The sequence below is a fragment of the Actinia tenebrosa genome, unplaced genomic scaffold, assembly GCF_029948245.1.
Source record: "Actinia tenebrosa isolate PJP-AT-01 unplaced genomic scaffold, QUT_ActTen_1.0 PGA_scaffold9__36_contigs__length_13948895, whole genome shotgun sequence".
NCBI lineage: Eukaryota > Metazoa > Cnidaria > Anthozoa > Actiniaria > Actiniidae > Actinia > Actinia tenebrosa.
This window is the reverse complement of record NW_028292586.1, coordinates 7454282-7474897: the sequence shown is the minus strand read 5'-3', so window position 1 is coordinate 7474897 and position 20616 is coordinate 7454282. Positions and strand designations below refer to the sequence as shown.

At 36.9% G+C, this 20616-nt stretch overlaps 2 protein-coding genes across 6 annotated transcripts; one reads left to right on the top strand and one right to left on the bottom strand.

The window, feature by feature from the left end:
* Nucleotides 1-190: 190 nt before the first annotated feature.
* Nucleotides 191-20548, bottom strand: LOC148904664 (glycosaminoglycan xylosylkinase-like). Of its 5 annotated transcripts, none has more exons than XM_089025302.1 (8): nucleotides 19872-20548; nucleotides 19223-19309; nucleotides 17975-18084; nucleotides 17177-17345; nucleotides 16857-16966; nucleotides 16045-16126; nucleotides 15496-15555; nucleotides 5606-6352 (listed from the first exon to the last, which is right to left on the bottom strand). In XM_089025302.1, the coding sequence occupies exons 1-8, from the start codon at nucleotides 20420-20422 to the stop codon at nucleotides 6340-6342; spliced, it is 1182 nt and encodes a 393-aa protein (XP_088881428.1). In that variant the 5' UTR covers nucleotides 20423-20548; the 3' UTR covers nucleotides 5606-6339. The 5 variants fall into 5 exon arrangements, with proteins under 5 accessions (XP_088881424.1, XP_088881427.1, XP_088881425.1 ...); XM_089025300.1 differs by lacking the exon at nucleotides 5606-6352 and adding an exon at nucleotides 13579-14784; XM_089025298.1 differs by lacking the exons at nucleotides 15496-15555; nucleotides 16045-16126; nucleotides 16857-16966; ... (2 more) ...; nucleotides 19223-19309; nucleotides 19872-20548 and adding exons at nucleotides 191-873; nucleotides 2137-3130; nucleotides 7468-7636 and having other exon boundaries at nucleotides 5588-6352.
* Nucleotides 7048-12078, top strand: LOC148904665 (uncharacterized). Its single transcript, XM_089025312.1, has 5 exons — nucleotides 7048-7108; nucleotides 7592-7666; nucleotides 8759-9060; nucleotides 10973-11358; nucleotides 11624-12078. The coding sequence occupies exons 2-5, from the start codon at nucleotides 7607-7609 to the stop codon at nucleotides 11671-11673; spliced, it is 798 nt and encodes a 265-aa protein (XP_088881438.1). The 5' UTR covers nucleotides 7048-7108; nucleotides 7592-7606; the 3' UTR covers nucleotides 11674-12078.
* Nucleotides 20549-20616: the final 68 nt, after the last annotated feature.

The following is a 20616-nucleotide window of genomic DNA, read 5'->3' as shown; positions in this document are numbered from 1 at the left end:
GGTGGCTAAAAATTTAAATGAGATAAAATTAAACTGAGTTAATTCATTTAAAATTCATTTGAATTTGTGGCAGTCATTTTGGCAAAGGGTCTATTAATTCAGATTTCCCCCTGTCTTGCATGTGTTGGGAGTAGGAGCAAGTTTGAAGACAAAGAAATATTTTTATTTTGTCTCTTCAAAATTGCCACCCCCCCCCCCCCCCCTCCCCACTTATCTAAGATGGAGTACCCAACTGGACTAATTTTGGAGGGAAATTAGAGGGACTGTTAGCAGTCAACAAATGCGGTACCTAGCCCTAAAGACATTCAGTTGCTTCAAAAAATAATGGAGGAACTTATTCACATGACAACTGAAAATTGTTACCTCATCACTTTGAAGAAATACAAACTAAGATTGTATGATTCTGAATCAATCATAATATTGTTGTAATAAGCTGCAATAAATCAATCCAATCATATCATATGCTTAGGTTTGGCAACAATAATGATGAGTGGCAGGAGCGGCATCTGAAATGGCCTTTAAAACTATAGATACACTGTCTAAGCATAACCTATGATTACTTACAGCATTCTTTATGGATGTCGTGTACAACATCGTTTCTTTTAATAGCTTTAAGTACATCTACAAGTTCTTTGACAGTAAGTTCTGGCCTATCTGACTCAAGATAATCAAACAGATATTCACCTGGAAGCTTACCTCCCGATCCATATATGCACCTTGTTCCAAATTCTTCAAGTTTAGTTTTTGGTATCTTGAAATATCCTCCAATTTCTTTCCATCCAGGCAATGATATCCTGCTTATTGTGACCGATATGTTACACTTTAACTCAAGTGAAAGGTCTTTGAAAAGCAGACCACACAGATCAGTGTTGTCTAGTAAAAAAAGGAATATATGCAGATTAGATTAGGATACTTTACAGGATTCTTTCAAGGCAGCTTCATTTTATGATTTATGTTATTACCTATACTGTAATTTTTTGGAATGGATCTGGAACCATATAGCAATGAATGAATTCTTAGGTTTTCAAGTCGTGTCTAATAGAATGCAATCAAAAGACAATGATGCAATTGAAAATACGAAGATCAGCCAGTTTATCCACTCTTTCCACATTAAATTGTTTAAAAAACAATTTTCCCCCTTCCCCATTGGAAATTCCAGACCAAGGTCTTCCCCCTATTCTTCGGAATTCTTGATCTAACCCCTCCCCCCCCCCCCCCCCCCCCCCCACTCCTTCGATTTCCAAAATGCCACTTATGGTATTGGGGTGTGGATATTTTCTGGAACTACCCATTTTGGGGCAACCCCAGAAACAAAATAGCATAGAAATTGTTTTATGCCTTCCGCAATAACACCCTACTTATTTTTTACTAGTTAGCCAATCAGACATGGAGAATTTATGCATTTGCACATGAGCTCACTCAGCATGACTGCAATTATTCAAAATTATATTGTACTCTTCACAGTGTCATTAACAACTTAAATAAATGGCTAGAAATTTGCTTAGGTGATATTAAGTCTTATTTTGTTCCCTCTGGTGGCTAATACTGGACACTTTTGTAAAAAGTCTTTTGATCGATGGAAACACTTGGCAGGAAAGGATTCAACAGCATTGGCAAAAAAATAAGTTGGGTGGCCACGGTTAGGCACGTCGCACTGTAAATTTGGTGCAAACCTGCAAATGGTTCTGACAATAACATATCCATTAGTAATAAATTCATTCTCACACTAAGTCTTATTGGTCAAAACATAATAAACGTTCCCAACATATTTTAGGTGTTCACAGTATTGTAAAGCCATGGACCATAATGGTCTGTATACTGGGTTGATTTCTCTGGGTTTTGATGCATCCAAACTGGGTTTTCATGCAATAAAATTCATGCCTCCATCACACCTCCAAACATCTAGGACTCCATCAACAAACATCCACACTTTTATTTTGAATTCCTTTCTCTATGTGTCGGCATCCTTTGATAATTTGTGGGGAAGAAAATTTTCAAAGGATGCCAAAATGTGAAGAAAGGAATGTAGACTAAAGTGTGATGTTCATTGAAGGAGTTGTGGACATTTGGAAGCAATAGATTTTTTTTGGTGTGAAAACCCAGTTTGGAGACATCCATAGTATACATATAACTTACTGGACATTGCAATGGCGTCCTCTGCACCTTCTTGCTCTTGATGGCTTGTACTGGCATGATCTTGAGCCCTAGAAGATCCCTGACCTGGACTTTCCCCTTGTTGCAATGGAAGGCTTGCATTGCACTGATCTACTGGATCCATATCTTCCCTTTGACTATCTGAAGGGTCCACAATTATCTCTTCTAGCTCTTGTTCTTGATGATCTGGATTCATTGGTGAACGTCCTCTGCATGAGCAGTACAAATAGGAGAAAAATCTGATGATCTCCAATCTTATCTTAATTAAAAACCCAGTAACTAGGACCAAAGGAATAACTGCAACAGATACATACATGAGAATTGAAATCCAATTGTTCATATGTTGATCAGCAGCTGGCAATGGCGTTCCGGTTGATGATGTCATATTTTGGGTAGTTTTGGGGTGTGGTTCATTTGGTTCCGAAGCATTGTTATTGCCATTATTTTTTTTGGTTGATGGTAGTGTTGATTTTTCTGCTAATGGTGTTGTTGTGGGTTTGTTTGTTGTTGTTGATTTTTCTGCTAATGGTGTTCTTGTGGGTTTTTGATCATAATCAGGAAGAGCTGTTTTTTGTTTCCTCTCATCAAAAACTTCGATACATCTTTTATATGTTTCACTCCACTTAAACCCTTCTTTACAACCTTTATCGCAAATTGAATTCTGTGTTGCAGTACATTTTCTTAAAGTCTCTTGTCCAACACGTTCACAAGGATCGCATGAACGACATGAGCCAAAATCCCTTTGGTCTGAATATGTACCCCTTTTGCAAGGTTTGCATTGCATGGTTGTGTTGTTCTTCAATACTGTAGACCCACATTTTGGATACAGCCCTTCTCCAGGTGGGCAAACCAAGCACTTCAAACAGCTACAATCGCTCGAATTACTATTGCTACACTGAAGCGCTTCATCGTATCCACATGAACTTGCATTAGCAGGTTGTGGCAACTTTAATATTATGAAGATGAAGATCAAAACCTGTCATTAAAAAAGATTAAGGGGTTTTTACTTTTAACAAAACATACATTTTCAAGGCAACTTTTATTCGTAACTCAATCTGTATATTCATAAATTTCAATGTAAAAAAAACTTTTCGGCTTGCATTAGGCATAACAGTTTCCTATTTGAAGCCATTCACGTCAATCTCTTGAGAATGAAAAGCTTTATTTGAGTTCATATTCATCATGTGTTTTCTCATGTGCAGCTGTTCAACAAAGAAATTACATTCTAGGAATGACACACGGTCTGAAATGGGAAAATATTATGCCTAATGGCAAGTCAATTGTACATTTAATTAATTATACCCTTATAGTGACTAATGTCATTTAGCTACTTCTCTCTACCCCAAAAGCGGATGTAAGACGTGAACAGGTTCCAACACAGAACAGACCTTTCTTATCTGCCTCTCTAGTACATGTTATTATTGTTTATTTATTTATTTGTGTTGTTTGTGTTATTTTACATCGTTAACAAAGCGAATGACTTCTTTTAGCACACGTTTTGGTTTGACCTCAGTGAACATGTAGCAAATTTGCCACTTTGAGATCTAGACATTGTGCAAGATCACTACATCCCTTCAGAGGGAGCTTTTAGGACTTTCGCCTTTTGGATTCCAACTTCTAAAGACAAAATCGTAGGTGATAAAATTTCAAAGATTTCCGATTCAGATATCAAACCTTACACTTACTGTACTTTAATATGTACATATCTAAGCGCCTAATCTGAACTGTTTTATATGTGCTATACATCGGAGTCAATGAGTATTTTCAGAACTACATATTATAACTAGATATGTACTTCTGGTATTTTTTTGCAAGAATGATGTCATATTCGTTATAACGTAATCGTGAATGACATCGTATTCATTATGATGTCACCGAGATCGTACTATATACGTCATCCGCTGTAACGTCATGTCCCTTCCCTATCAATTCTCCAGATTTTAATATCTCAAGGGTTGACAGCCCTGCGTCAATCAAGGAGTTTGCATGACATTGTCGGAAAATACAAAGTTTTCAAGAGGATGTGCTTATGGAATGTTCTGACAAATGCCTTGACTGCCATACACCAAAACAGTACAGAAATAATATACGAGGCTTCTTTAACCAATTTTTTATGAATTTTAATCTGAGCGTTTGGTTCACAAATTGGCAGTTCACAAATTTTTAAGATCAAACTTGGAATGAACAGAAATTTTCTTAAATGTGCTTAGTAAAAGAATGATTTCATTTCTAGATGAAATGCTTGTCAAAGACCTACAAAGCTAGAAAACGATTTGATTTCAGCTTGATTTTTATTAGTGCTGGTAGCAAGTTCTAACCGGATTATATGGCAAGAAGTCTGGTTCTAGACAAACAAGTCAAACTGGTTACCGATCTTCAATGAAGCATTCTCAAAAATTCTAAATGGTACGATTTACAGTATTCAAAAGCAAGAAAACCATTTAAGAAACAAAATCATACTTCAAAAGACACTTTTTGGTGAAACAATTCAATTCTGATCAAAAGATCTGCGATATCATTGAATAAAAAATTTGAGTGCATATGACACGAAAACATTTTAATGTTAAAAATGTGTATTCTATTGGCATGAATAAGAATATCACAGTTAAATTTGTTTCAAAAACGTATTTCTCTAGAAATTCAAGAAAATTTAGCACATGTTGTGACGTCATTTTGTTTACAAGTCTCCAGATTTAGTTGCAAATACACGAAATTTGTTTGAATGCAGAATCTTAATTTCATGTAGTACACTTTTCAGTTTCCCAACATTTGAAGAGTACTACGTAAGCTATCAAATGAAGCTGAATAGAATATGCCTTTTGTTGTTATTTTATAAGAATTACAATTTATATTTAGTGCATTTCTACCGAATCTAGAGTACGTGTCAACAAAATGACGTCACAAATTGCGCTTAATTTTCTCAAATATCTCAAGAAATAAGCTTTTGAAACAAATTTTATTACGACATATTTATTATTATTAACAAACTATACATTTTAAACGATGAAATGTTTTCGTGTCATATACACTTTAACTATGATTTGAACGAGTCATCCCGCCATCTTGACAGTATGTAAAACTACCGAGATAAAAAAATCGGTAACTTATATTTCTGGATCGATTCTTCCCTAAAGTATAAAAAACCGACTAACAACAGTTTCTTTTTTATTACTACCGACTAAGAATAAATCTTAAAGACTGCATTCGAATACAAAAAATTTGAACGCCGGCCGGCGCCGCCATCTTTAATGGAGACTCGTCAAGAAAGACACTCGAAAAAGCAAAATTTTATCTTATTTCTGAATTGATTCGTCTCTATAGTTACAGTAACAACAATCGCCCATAAACTCTCGAAAGGAAATCCCCGTCCTTCAAATATAAAATGAATCAGCAAAAATTTACATTGCAAAGGCTTTTTTGAGGTATGACTAACCTTGCAAGTTCTAGGTGGTCTACACCTGAAATCACCTTCCCTACGACTAAACTTCATCATGAAAATGTATGCCAAGATCTTGATAAGCTTCTTTACGTGTTTTGGATCAGTAAAATTAAACATTTTAGAGAGCTTTTCCATTCCTCTGCGAAGAAATAGAAAAAACATAGAAACGACGTTTCTGTCTAGGGTCGGGGATTCCCCTTACGTCACGTTAGCCAAGAAATTATTGCACCATCACTTCGTTACCAGATCGTTACGAATGCTGCGGATGGCTTTCTTGAATACGACTGAGGCGAGTACGCTGAAAAAGAAAAAGAAACGAAAACGAAAACGAAAAAGAAAAAGAAACAAACAAACAAAGAGAAGAAAAAAACAAGAAAACATCATAGTTTTTTACTCAGTGTATACAAAAATAATTTCATCGATTTTCGAATCGGTGCCTTCTGCGGGCGAAGGTTTTCCGATTATCCTCGATTCGCAAAAGTAATTAAAATGTTTTTTCGGGGTGTAGCTATACCCCTGGTGGAGTACGACCCTTTTAATAGTAAAAACAAACATAAATAAAACAAGGATATTAATGGCATTTTGATAAAGTGATAATTTAAATATTATATAACGCAACATAAACCTTCTTCGAGTTTTTACAGGTGTAAGGGGAACAGCTATTATGATGTAGTCAAACCTACCTTGCAGACTGCTATATCAACTCAAGTCTTACCTCAAAAATCCAACGAAATATTTCGTTCTTTTTACCTGTTTTGCCTACAAATTCAGAAACGAATTTAAGCTAACTTTAAGGCATCCCAAATCACGGTAGTTCATAAGTTACTCTTGCTGTTTTGTTTTTTTTGTTTTTTTCTCCAGCTGGAAAGCGATAACCCCTAGAGTGGAGGAGTTTGAGTATAAAATTTGCCGCTCTGTTCTCGCTACTGTGGAAAAACTTGAAAGTTAGCTATGTAATACACCACTCCAAAATAAAAATTGCATCATTACTGGCAGCCGTTACGCACAGTACGTCATGTGATCCACTTATAAATAGAACGATAACGTCATCCCCACCGCTCTAATAGTTCCAAGAGATCCAGATTCAGTAAATTATCGTACGACCAAGAAAGATCCAAGAAAGGAAATCTCCTCGACTTAGTCATTTCTCGATTTTCAAAACTAAGTGAAGACTTTGGCAAGATTAATAATATTGTACGTAAAACATTCGTTGTTATTTAAACATGGTTGGCATTGTGTGAAAAACAGTTCAAAAACAGTTTTAGTCTGCACAAAAAAATGTCTATTGGGCAAAAATGGGAAATGTCCAGCAAGATTGTTGTTTTTATACAATGCGAAAGTTAAAAAGAATTATATTTTTAGTCCAACATAGTCACATTGGCTGCGTTACTTTAGCAACTTGGGGAAACCCCTTATTCGGAAACGCATGCAAATACTGATGTCAATTGCAAAGTGTTTTAAACGACTGAATGGTCTGAAACCTGCCAAGAACACACTTCTTTACGTATCTTCCAGGTAATATCGTAAAATTATCTTCGTTTAAATGCATCTTAGTTGAGAGAAAGATCGTATTACTAGTTTTATAAAAGCAAGAGGGATTTCTGCTCCAGTTACTTTTAAGTTTCAAAATTCCCAACAGCTCATCGTCCTTTCAAAGTCGGAAATCATGACGCGGCAGATAGGGGAAAAGTTGAAATCTGTTTTTCCATTGATCCACTTTTTTGCAGTTTAGAAAACTTGGGTTTAGCATGATGACATTGTTGTAGTCAGTCGTAGAGTCAAAATACAGAAGAACCAGAATATAAACATTTAAATATGCTGTATTATAAATAGAAAAGCAGTGTTCGATAAAATGCTTAGTTAGATTTTCTTACGATTTTAGATGTTCTGTTTGTTCAAAGGTCCAAACTTAATGGCATTCATCGTGCTTGAAGTCTTTGCATTTGTACTGTATTTGTACTTCACCAGTCATGACTAATGAAACTTGGTTTCTTTCAGAGTTGTCTTTGAAGTATGAAGACTTCGAATCTAGGAGCAGTTGTGCTGTACTTCATCGTGATATACTCAGACAAGGTAAGCAAAACTGCTGGCAACGAGCCTCGTGACTACCATTACGTACGAATATGTACTACCAAATGTACCCTCACGAATAGTCTTTGTCGCTATATTTAGTTTCTTTCGACATTAGGTAAAATTTTCTCCGGAAGGAAGAGACAAAAGCTAGAATCTTATTCTATTTCATTACAACTTATCTCAATATACTTTGAGTAGCATGAAAATAAAGCTCTGTACTTTTAAAAGCTTTTAAAAATTTCAAAGCATTTGAGTAGACACTGAAGTAAGTAATCTTTATCATTCTTGTTCGTTTATTTTTTCCTTATCTATTACATTTATTTGTATTTACTAATAATAGAATTTACAAAACGCCGATATTGGCATTCATAAGTTCAAAGCAAAAAAATACCAAAAAAGTACAAAATTATAACTAACTAATATATCATAAACATACCAAGGCGAAACAAATAAAGTCTACTGGTATTTTAGAAACATTCCTTTAATTTTTTTTTCAAGGATCAGCTAATTAATTCGGGGAAAAACCCCTAACGCCAAGTGGAAAATGCTTTCCACATTAATCAGTTTTTTACTCAGTAAATGTTCGTTGTTATCGAAAAAGTTGTTGCAAAATAATTCATTAATGTAATTTCTTGAAAATCGTATAAGATTAAGCTTTGTAGCATTTTTTTATTCATTTTTCACATTTTTTAAATGCCGATGCGGTTATTGCACATTTTTTTGCTTCCATAAACATGACGAACTAGGGGTGTGTGGAGACACAATCACACAGCAAGAATGCGCTAAGAGTGCAACAATTTGAAAGAAAGAAAAATCTAGCTTGTTCGACTGCTTGTTCATGTTAACTTGTTTTTATTTGTAACTACATCACTTATCGTATCCTGAAACAACCTCTGGGCTTATCTAAGTCAGGTCACAGCTAAATCGCAGATGGAACCCTGAAACAACCTCTGAGCTGATCAAAGTCTGGGCTAACTCACAGATGGTGCTGGAATTTAGCTCGTTGTGTTTAGCCAGATTGCTTTAATAGATGCAATATCATGGCTTGACTATATTAGTAACTCGTCTTTGCATCATTTCTTGTGTTCCCAGCTGGTTACAGTAAACACGAGCCCTACATGCAGCTGGGACCAGATAACGCGCCTCAGTGGAAGCAATGAGAGCTGCTGGGATTGTCCTAGGTGTCCAAAGGGTCTTGGATTGACCCCCCAGTGTTCGTCATATGTTAGTATCGATGTACCAATTCACTGTGAAGGTTGCAAGAAAGGCATAACTTATTCAGATGTGAACGATATCTCTTCTTGCAAACCATGTACGATTTGTGGGGACAACGAAATGACCATAAGAAAGTGTAACACAACGCATAACGCCATTTGCGGCAAGTGTAAGCCGGGGTAAGTGATTCTTAAATGTCATGTGTCACGCTAGCCTACTCTTAAGGAATGCGTGACGAAATACCACGAGTTGGTGACGCATTAAAAAAGAATGGTCATGAGCCTGATAAAAATTTGTCGAAGTTAGGCAGGGCCTGCATATTTAGAAAGATAGCCACAATACCAGATTGCTAGGACACAAAACAAACAAGAGGGGAAGTATCTAGATGGTTTTTAGAGTTCAGACATTGTCTGGCGATTCAATGGATAACAAAATGGGGGATTCCCGACCGACCTAAGAAGTGCTTGCTTGCATAATTTTCGAAACTCAAGCCGTAGGCTTATTGCTTAGATATTTTCACGTGATGCAAGATTAGTTTCGTTTTTCGAATATCTGATTTGTTGTTATTGAAAAAAAATCCTATTGACCGAAACTTTTAAAAAATACGAAGTGTCTAAATGACCGGCAGCTGGTCACAGAACTCAAATGACTAAATGGCCGGCAGTCGATTTAAAAAAAAAAAATCAAGGTTATACAAACTAAATTCCAAACCTAATGCTCCTAGCTCGATAAAAAACCGTTTCTGGTTCTAGATTTATATCTGGGCAATAGAAAACACAGCTTTTATGTTGTGTTAAAGTTAAGGTAATTCTATGTTCTTTTTAGAGACAAAATGGCCATTTTGAGGGGGATACCCTAACTCTCTCCTCCTCTCTCCAAGAAAGCAGACCGCACCAATATTTTAGGGGAGTGAACACTGCTAAATGTTAGGGAAGTCAATAACTGTTAAATTTCGATCCAAATTGAATTTATACAATCTATTCGAGAAAATATATTTTCATTCCCTTTGAAACTGATGTTTGAGTGATTTTTGATAAAATCTGAAACTGCCGGTCATTTAGTCTCAAGACTTTCGTGACCGGCAGACTGTTCGATTGAGCGTGTCAAAAGTTACAACAAACGACAAACGCTCCAATTTTGATCCAAATACAATTTATACAAGCTATTCGAGATAATATATTTTCATTCCTTTTGAAACTCATGTTTGAATAAATTTTTTTTTAATTCGACTGCCGGCCATTTAGTCATTTGTGAGTTCTGTGACCGGCAGTGTGCATATGTGACGAAAAATATCTTAAGTGCCATGAAAACAACCTTCCAATATAATATGCCGACCGCAAACGAAGCATGATTTTTTCGTTCTAGAACCAGAAATGCAATCGCTTGACGGTTCTTTATCGAGCTAGGAGCATTAGGTGTGGAATTTAGTTTGTATAACCTTAATTTTTTTTTTAATCGACTGCCGGCCAGTTAGTCATTTGAGTTCTGTGACTGGCTGCCGGACATTTAGACACTTCGTAAAAAATATGCATTGTTAATAGATATTTTATATATCACTTCCCGCGAGTCCCGCGAGCGGCCATGTTGGATGACAGAACGATAGAATCCTTTACTCTGGAGAATTTAGTTCGATAAGTATTGTAAAATAAATGTATTATTCCTACAATACAAAATGACTGCGCCCATCAAGTGATCGCTTAAAAGCTGTATAGAGTATGTATAATTTATTAGCCGAGGTTGAGAAAAAAACAGGATCGAATTGACATTGTAGCATTCATTTTGATACAGTTTCAAGGACATATTTCCAAGATGGCGTCTGTCCCGGGCCCGGGTGATTCGTCCACTACCACAGCCCCAAAATGCATTGCATTGCCAACTCAATTCAGTTTTTCCATCAGCCAACCTCGGAATGGTTAATACGACTGTGAGAAACGGTTCGGCAGACGGTACGCGTGCTTTGGACCAATCACAGGGCGCGGTATTACTGCTCGTCCAATCAAAATGCTAGAACACGGTACGGTCACGGTCAAGATAATTTTTAAACACGTATGACCGAGTGCTGAAATAAGTTTCTTTGTCTCGTTTTGATAGGTTCTACCGTTCGATAACCGAAGACTGTTGGCCGTGTACAAAATGTTGCCCAGACAGCACATCTGATGAGCTCGAGCCACAGTGCCTTAACCAAGGCTTACCGACCAAGCATTCATGCAGACTAGACTTTAAAACACAGGAATGTGCTAGGCAATCAACCCCGAAGAGTAATATCAACGAGGATGTTAAGAGAACGAACTATAGCAATGATTCTATTGATGGTCGTGCTGGACGTAATAATGGCACGATCATCGTGCGTTACCATATAATAACCAAGCTTGATAAAAACATCTGGATATTCCTAGGAATTGGTGTGTTTATTTGTCTTTTGGTTGGAGTAGTCGTTTATGCTGCCAAGAACTGCCCGCGTTCGAGAAATAGACCTCGTGAGTATTTTATAACACTGCATGTCTAACTGGACTCATATACAGAATAAGAGTTCGGTTTAGCTTGTTAGTTTTTGTGGAGGGAGGAAAACAAGAAAACCTAGAGAGAAAAAATCCTTGAAGGAAGAGACCTAATAAACTCTATTCGCTCTAGAAACTCTACTAGGCTGAACCTTGTCAGTCAGGCTGAGCTCTTGAATGGAAATCAAAAATGGTTCACATTTCTTCACAGTTCTTAACGATAGTTTTTCTTTTGTTTTAACAGTAATAGAGAAGGAGATTGGTTACAATAGTATTGAAACTACGCCAGTCTAAAACAAAGGCATCATGATGAGTGACATTGAAGACAGAATCGCACAACTTCTAGTTCTGGATTGCGAGCACCATCAAATAGCATGTATGCATTGAGTACTAAGTTCTTCTAAGACCACATAAAGACTACAAGTCAGATGATGAATCATTTCTATCATGACAAAAGCATATTATATTGAATATAACGATACACGTCTGATGTTCAAAAGTCGAGTGTTCGCGCTGTTAACGTTGCATCAGCGAACTTTATGGGAAACAAGTACTTATATAATATTTATCAAAAGTAGAGAAAAAAGACAAAGTATGCTTGAGACTCGGCAAATTGTGCAGTCGGATTATTCCGCGTAACTAGTACTCCTTGGACTCAAGATGTATGGAATAGATCATAACTTTCGTAGCTTCAAAGAAGTATTCGTTTTCCATATTTTTTTCTATTTCAACTGGACCCCGAGTCATTCTCTTGATAAATAAGATTGTTGGAGTTGCACTGATATTAATACTAATATTCATGTGCTTTTTCATACTCTAGAGAATGACATGGTGTGAAATGGGAAATCTTATACGAAAGCCCAAAGGGCATATTGTGTGGGTGATTTCCTTTAAAAATCTAGCTAGAATCTAAAAGATAGCTTGAAAAAGCACCATATATTAATGATATTACACTTAAAGTGATTTTACTCAACCCGTGATCTACAATCCCCCCTCACTCCCCCCCCCCCCTCACCTCCCCCTCCCCCACCCTCCCTCCCCCCTCACCTCCCCCTCCCCCACCCTCCCTCCCACTCCCAGGCGATACATAAATGGCCGGTCCCTAACTACTTACTATTACTCGTGTTAAGTATAACCACTTTAGGTTATTTTATAATTATAAGTTTTGTTAATTGAACTTGAACAAAGTATATCTGATTGTGACATTCAAGACTGGCGTTTTCGAAAATGAGCGGAAAACTGGTAACGAGTAGAACGCGCGCTGACCACAAAATTCTTTTCAATATGGAGGAAAGCTAATCAAACTCTCTTGAAAAACAGACCGAAAACCAAAGTAAATGTGACTTCATTCGAAAAACAGTGCGCGTCTTACTCGCTACCAGTTTTCCGCTCATTTTCGAAAAGACCAGTATTTAATAACTTATACCAAAAAAAGAAAAAAAGTGTCCAAATAAAAATATATATATAATCACAATATATTTCAAGTTTCAGATCTAAGTTAGTTAATTAGTTCGTCTTCTTTCTCTGATTATCCTGAAAGAGGACTCTCAGGTCAGGCCAAAATTTCGGAGTCCCATGTTTCAGTTCACATGACACAATACTGCCTTTTTACCAAAGGTGGCATTTTTGAAGCCATAGCAAAGCCAGTGAAATATCAAGAACCACAATTTTAAGTCCCATATTTCAATATCATATAGTTAATGACATTATTTATAGAACTTGAGGTTATTATATTAATAGTATCTGGTCAATATGCAAGAAAATATTCCAAGGTTTTGGTTTTATAATATATATTTTTCGTGAAAATTCACAATAAGTTATATCTTTTTCTGGGAATCTAAAATTTTAAAAAGTTCTACTTAGTTAAGTAGCAATCTTAGTCATCTTCAGATTGGCTGTTAGGGAGTTGCAGAACCGCGTTGCATCATGAGCTGTTCTAGGGTATTGCTTTGATTAATACTTTTATACACGACTTTCAAAAATGGCCGCAAAACTCGGTTGGGACTAGGGACAATTGAATGGAAGCGAGGTAAGCAAGGCCTCATTAGTAAGCAAAGTCTACTCAGTACGATATTTTGTGTCAATGTCATTCATCTCACCAATTCGAGTTCTTTTAAGCGTCTCTTGAAGTAAGGGTGAATGACATTGACACAAAATATCGTACTGAACAGGCTTTGTTTACTAATGAGGCCTTACTTACCTCGCTTCCATTCAATTGTCCCTAGTCCTAACCGCGTTTGACGCCCATTTTTGAAAGTCGTCGTGTATTGCGTCTTAATTGATTTACCGTGTTAATTTTCAAATTTCTCTCGTTTCTTGTCGAATACAATGTCAACTGACCAATCAAGCGTCACTCAAGCTTTGAACTATTTAACAGCCCAACGATGCAACGCATTTCTGTATAACCTTGGTAAAGCCATTATAGTCAGATCAAGTGATTTGTTAAGTGTGACCGAGGTCACGTAATGCGACTATAATTATTTCATTCTAAATGTGATAAGTATTTCATTCTGAATAAAGCATGTACCTAAGATACTAAAATATTTCATGGAAAAATAATTCATTTGTTAATTTCTTCCTATTCGTTCAATTCAAAAACCATCTGCTATTCCACTGCCATGAGTCTATGCAAGGCTCTAACGTAATCGGCGCCATTTTGGCTAGATGTCAAAAACCTTTTGATGCAATTTCGTACCCAGGGTATTTATTTCTAACTGCGCATGCTCGTCCAGCATGCGCATAAGAAGTAAAGGCCGTGGGTTCCTGATCGGCTCTTACTGGTTCTAAAGCTAGAGCACAACTGTATGACTGGGAAAGCTTATCCTCCAAACTGGTGAAATTCTAAGCAGGAATCAAGGAGCTGTGTAAGACATTTCTCTAAAAACAATACCTCGGTCAACCAACAACACAGGGATTATTTATAGCTGAACAACGAATTCAAGTAATTCCTAATAAGCCACGTTCGATCCTACAACGGTGCCTACTATTAATCACGCGCACACGTACTGCGCATCCACATGGCCATTTGTAGAACTCTTGTATACGCGCACGCCATTTTTCATCGTGGTTAACAGTGTTCTTCTCAAATAATTTTTCGTTCCGTGTATGAGCCAGCATTTTAGCTTAGTCTGAAAATATCTCCAGAAAGGAACAATAATTTCTAAATTTCATTTCATTTTCTACATCCTTTCGTCCTTTAATACTTTTCTCTTTCCATTTTTATCCATGCATTTTTTGCCGATCTCTATAACAATCGCCAGTCTTCGATCCACTGCTTTCAAATGAGGCGAAGTCAAAATTGGCGCCAAAGCGTCCGCATCTGTAGACTCTTTTAACCGCTGACCGAGAGTTTTGGATTTATCGCTGGCTATGGCTGTTAGTCGCTGCCACGTCGAACGCCGTACCCTGGTATTTTAGATACATAAAATTAGCCGAAAATGGCTCAGTAAGGTGTGTATTTGCTGATACCGCTAATATTGCCTCATACTGCCGTAGAGGTGATGTCATCAGGTCGCTAGTCCATGAGCAACACCACAGGAAGTCCATCATTTGCAATTTAATGAGCTCTTGCAATTCCTATCGGTCTCAGATCAACCATTTCCCGTTATCTAGGTTAATCGAAATGATTTTATCTTGTTCATACATATAGTAAATTCGAAATTTATTTTTCTTCTATCATAAGCATTTTTATAGCATTAGCCACATGCGTTTATTGAGCGCGTATTTTTAGGGCAAGAAGGACATGTGGTCTGAAATTGTAAAAAAGATTATGCCCAAATGCATGGATTCATTATATGCTAGGCAAAGCAAAACATCGTTTGTCAATGCAACAATATCTCGTACATATCTTTCTTATTGATGAAAAGAATAACTAGAAGTTTCTCGAGTAGATATTTCGGACGATATCCATCGTCCATCATCAGTTTAATGACTCTCTATATTCACTGTAATGTAAAACTTAGAGAGAGTCATTAAATTGATGATGGACGATGGATATCGTCCGAAATATCTACTCAAGAAACTTCTAGTTATTCTTTTCATTTATAAACCTTTAGCCCATGCAAAGAAACATATTCACATTTTTCTTATTGATATAAAATTGAATATAATCCATACCTGCAACACTGGTAGAGCGGAGCTAATATCGATATTTCATCTACCTTTGGATTACCAAAGCTGAAAGAAAAAATCCTGTTAATTTTAACAGTAAAAAGCCAAATATTAGTCCATTAGAAAGAATTCAGTTTTGAACCTTCCTTGACTGAACCATTTAAAACTCTTGGGAGTAATTTTGGAATCATCTCATCGGAAAGCATTGGTGACTTAGCGGCGAGAGCACTCGCCTCTAACCAATGTGAACCGGAATTGATTCCCAGACTCATTATTTTATTTATTGACTTTCAAGATTTGCCCAAAGGCAGGCGAAGAATACAATAAGACACTTGGTCGCCTACTGGGTATTAAACACCTCGGTGTCGTATGTGAATCAGTAGAGTTGCTTGTTGGTTCTCTCCTGTGCTTCGAGAGTTTTTCTCTAGGTTCTCCGGTTTTCATCCCTAGGCAAAAATCAACCTTTACATTCCAATTGGAATCCAGAGGAAAAGACTCTCTGTGTAGCCACTATTAAATCTTATTTATCATTAATTCTTTTCATCTTTGTCATACCTCTTAGCGTTATCCAAATGAACGAGTACACCATCTTCGTCACCCTTCTTTAATGTCTCGTAATGATGTCTGTCAGCATTACCTGCAAAGCAACAACTTGCGATTATGAGCAAAGCTTTAATTTAAGGCGCCATCTGATTGGTTAGTTAGCTTGCAACGAGCGCGTAGCTATGGAAACACCATGCAACAGGCACGACACACGGCCATTCAAGGTAAGTAACTGACGACTTTTTTTCAACCACTCACAGCGTACGAGGTCAATGACGATAATCCAATCAAAATCAATTTTCTGACATGGCATCGTCAGGTTCATGGCGCAGTGCGTCCATATCATGGAGGTGACCTAGCCGTACGAATTTCTGCGCTAACTTGGCACTATACTGCATACTAAGTGAAACGTATCTCAGCAAGCGATTTTTGAGGATTGTGTTCAAGTATTGATGGGTTGCGAGAATTCCCAAGAGCGTTGAAAAAAGGTAGAATCGATTGCTTCTAATACGGCTTTTAATACTTGAGCGTTCTTGGGCGTTGTATTGCTGAAGGGAGCATGCGGAAAAAGCTGTTTTACCACGAATGTAAATTTTCTCGCTTAATGATCAGTTGAGAGCGGAGGTAAATAAGAGTTGGCGGGAAGTCCCCGTCAGCGCGCGCTTATAACAATTTTTCTTGCAAATTTTTTGCGTTTTTTTTTTTTTCCTTTTTTATAGTAAAAACAAATTTCCCGGTGGTTTAGCGTTGTCAGAAGCTCATAACGTTGTATGTCCTTTATTTGCCACGAAGCACAAAACATGTACGCTATGTATTACACTCACCAATGATGAAGTCAAATATTGCTGTATCAATGATATCTAGTAATCTTGGTCCTTCGTCATAAGGGTACTTTTTGAGTACTCTCTTGCAGTGATTATTATCTACTTCCCATCTAAAAACAGAAATGAAACGTTTTCAGCCTACAGGACCTAACCGCGCTACTCATACACAGGTATATCAATCGTAAAAAAAACTTGTTTCATTTGCGTCAAAACCTTTACCCTGATGAAAAATGAGATGGCTGAAAACGTTATGTTAATAAGAACCAATCTCAATGCAGACGTAACAAGTTTTTTCACAGTTTTTGACAATAAAAACTTACATTGCCTTTTTGGACGTGTAAGTTCGTTGCCAAGGGTGTCGCCACTTTGCTAAACCCCACCCTCGCGGCAGCCATATCGTCAAGGAGCCCTCCATTACAGTCTTGTTAGCACATGCTGCTTCTTCTTTGTTGCAGTAGTGACACACGCCGTAGAAGCAAGTATTACCATCTTGGAAGAACAAGAAATAATTGGTATCAGGATATTATTACTAATATATAATAGGGCTTAATATAACATGGACATTATGACTGCCAAATTTATTTTAACTCGAACATACCTCATTTCTGGCTCAACATTGGTGGTTCAATTAATGACCAGCAAGGCAAAGATTTGGCTGGACGAGTTCCAATTATGGCCTGAAATTGTCTTATGACCAGCTGTTATTTTAAGCCCTGGTATAAGCATGTATGTATGGAATCCAAGGATTAAGGACCTTATGATATTTTTAGGAGATGAAAGCAAGGGAATTACAAATGTGGGTCTAAAAAGCTGCCGAGCAGTGCGGAGGGGTAGAGGGTGGAGAGGGAAGAGGGGAGGGAAGGAGGGAGGATGGGGGAGGGTTTGGGCAAACGCCTGATGGCTGTAGATATCGTAAAGGTCCATTATGATGCAGGTCAACTTGTTGGTAGCCTCCTTCGCAGAAGTAATCAGGGTCATTACGCAATGCTTCTCTCACGTGACGACCCTAACAATGTCTGCGAAGGAGGCTAACTTGATGGTAGGTCCAGAAACCAATGGTATGATTTCCATAGCAATATAAAATGATAATGTAGACAATTTTACTTCATGATTTATACCTTTTTTAAAGAAAGTATTAAGTAGGCTTCTTTCTGCAATAGGTTCAACTTCATCTTCAAGGTTGACCTTTCGACCAGCTACTGGTGGTGCCCTGTTGAATCCTAGTATCCTAGCAACATAAATGTAAGGATACGTATTTAGTATAATATATCACTTATAACTTAAAGTTAAAAGAAAAAATATATTTCTTGCCATAAAAAATTAATCATGCAAGAGAATTAATATAAAAGGCATGAATATTTCTTCAAGAAACTATATTTATGAACACTGAATCAAAATATGGTCACCAATTTGAATAACTATCATTCTGAATGAATGTAATTTAGACAAAATTAAACCCAGTCCAACCGGTCAGTGGTTTCATCACTGGACAGTGAGGGGGGTCCCCTTGGTGGTTCAGGGGTATTGGCAGGGTTTGCAGTGTGGTAGCTTTGTCATTGTGTTGTTGTTTGGGCAAGCGTTCAAAAAAACCTCTTAACTTTGGAGGACTAAGAGTGTGATGGTAAGTATCAACACCTCTAAACGTGTGACGGGTGCCAGGTGGGCAGTTTAATGTGGTCGGGTTACCATGGTCAACTTTGCAAACGTACTAATTAGGCGTGACCACATAACCCTCATACCCTGACCCTCAGGCCAAACTTATCACTACGATGAGTTTAAGGGCTGACTAACCTTTTTTACATGTAAAAATACTTTTCTGTTTTGAACATGAGGCTAGTCAGTCCAGAACAATAGTAAGTTACTTTAAAATTCATGGTTGCCATATTTTGATTTGGTGTGTACAGGTACATCTTGTATAACAAATTATCAAATGATTCATGAATCATTGATGGCGAAAACTACAAAATTAATGCTTTATAGAAATCAGTCACTCTGAATAATTACATCTGTATTAACTCGTCCTTTGCAAAATCCTTTTTTTAAATACTGATATTTTTTTTGTCAAACTCATATTTTTAATCTCAAACAACTTAGTAATAAAATTATACTTCTAAAAAATCAATATGCAATGTACAGCATTTCGTCCAATCAATATGGGCTTCATTCAGAGGGGCTGCTCATATTATATTACATTATTTTGATTCATTTGGTGCAGATTTGAAAATTTTGATATGCAATATGTACAGTATTTGGTCTAATCGATATGCACTGCCTCATAATTCAGATTGGCTGCTCATATTGTATATATAGTATAACCAAAATAATTTCTTTGAAGTAATCATAATCTGATTACGATGACACTATACCTATCCACTTGAAAGGCAGCAATCTCTCCATTGTGTCTGTCATATCCATCATAAGGCTTGCCCTCAATTACATAATCTCTTGGATACCTGTGGTTTTGCAGTAAGGTGAAACAAATTTCTTAAATTCAAGATTTCAATAAATTAAAATACAGCAAATAAGTGTTTTGTTAAAATGAAATTAAATGGTTCAAAATATTTATAGATTTTCATTTTGGATATTTTCAGAGTTGCACACTTATCAGCAGAAGCAGATTTATCAACCTATTCCCTACCCCCCCCCCCCCTCACTAAACAGACACACACATATATACATTTACAAGCATGACAAAGAATATGAATTAGTAAGATGAATGAATGATCAATGTGTAGTTCCAAAAATTATCCATACCCCCGTCACGGAGGAATTTTTTTAAGACACTCCCTTACCCCCCAGAAATTCCAATTTTCTTCCATACAAACTCTGTAATTTTTGTTCTTTTTCTGACCCCCCTACTCTTCAGAAATTCCAAATTCCTCTGTGGGGTGGGTATGGATGATTTCTGGAACTACACAATTGGATAATTCGAGGTATGGCAAAAAGGAAGATAGTCTCAACATTTTGTTGCAAAAAAAAAAAAAAAAAAGAGGAATATCTATCTATATATCTCACCTCATTGGTTTGAACACAACTTTTTGTTTTCCATCAAGCAGGAATGTTGCCTTCAACTGCGTTCCTTTGTACCCTATTCCTGCGGCCACTATAGGCTTGAATGATAGTCCATCTAATATGGTATTAACTCCTCCTGGTTGACTTGACGTTAGCTGACGTAACTTGACCATTTCTTTCCAAGTTAGCCATGGATCATCTGGTTCATCATCATCATCATCATCACCATCATCTTTTTCATTCAAATTTTCAGTCGATCTCTTTTCTTTTGAAATATGTAAAGATTTATCTTCTTTGGTGTCCATATTTACATTATTATTACTATCAATATTATTTAACTCTTGGTTGGACCTGAACTTTAACCGTGTCCTTGATAAACTGTGTCCATGTTCTATACTATTGAAGTCTGAGTGGTCAGGAGCTTGTAGGAATCTTATCGTCCTCTCATTTTCATCAAGTTGCCGTTCTTGATATTCCGTTATGTGAAGCCATAGAAACGGCACAATTAAAATTCCTAAGCACCCACCAAAAATGAACCTCTCTTTTAGCTTCATATTTCCAAGGCAGTTTGTGTGGATTCTAATCAAATCGACGCCATCAATGTAGTTTATTATCCATCGTTATTTTACCGTGGTTATTGTCTTTTTGCCATTCCAGTCGTTTTTGGCCAGGCGTTCTTACGTGGCACCGACCAAAACAATGAATGATTTACGAGGTTTTCCGAACCCGGTCGTTCAAATTCGTTTTG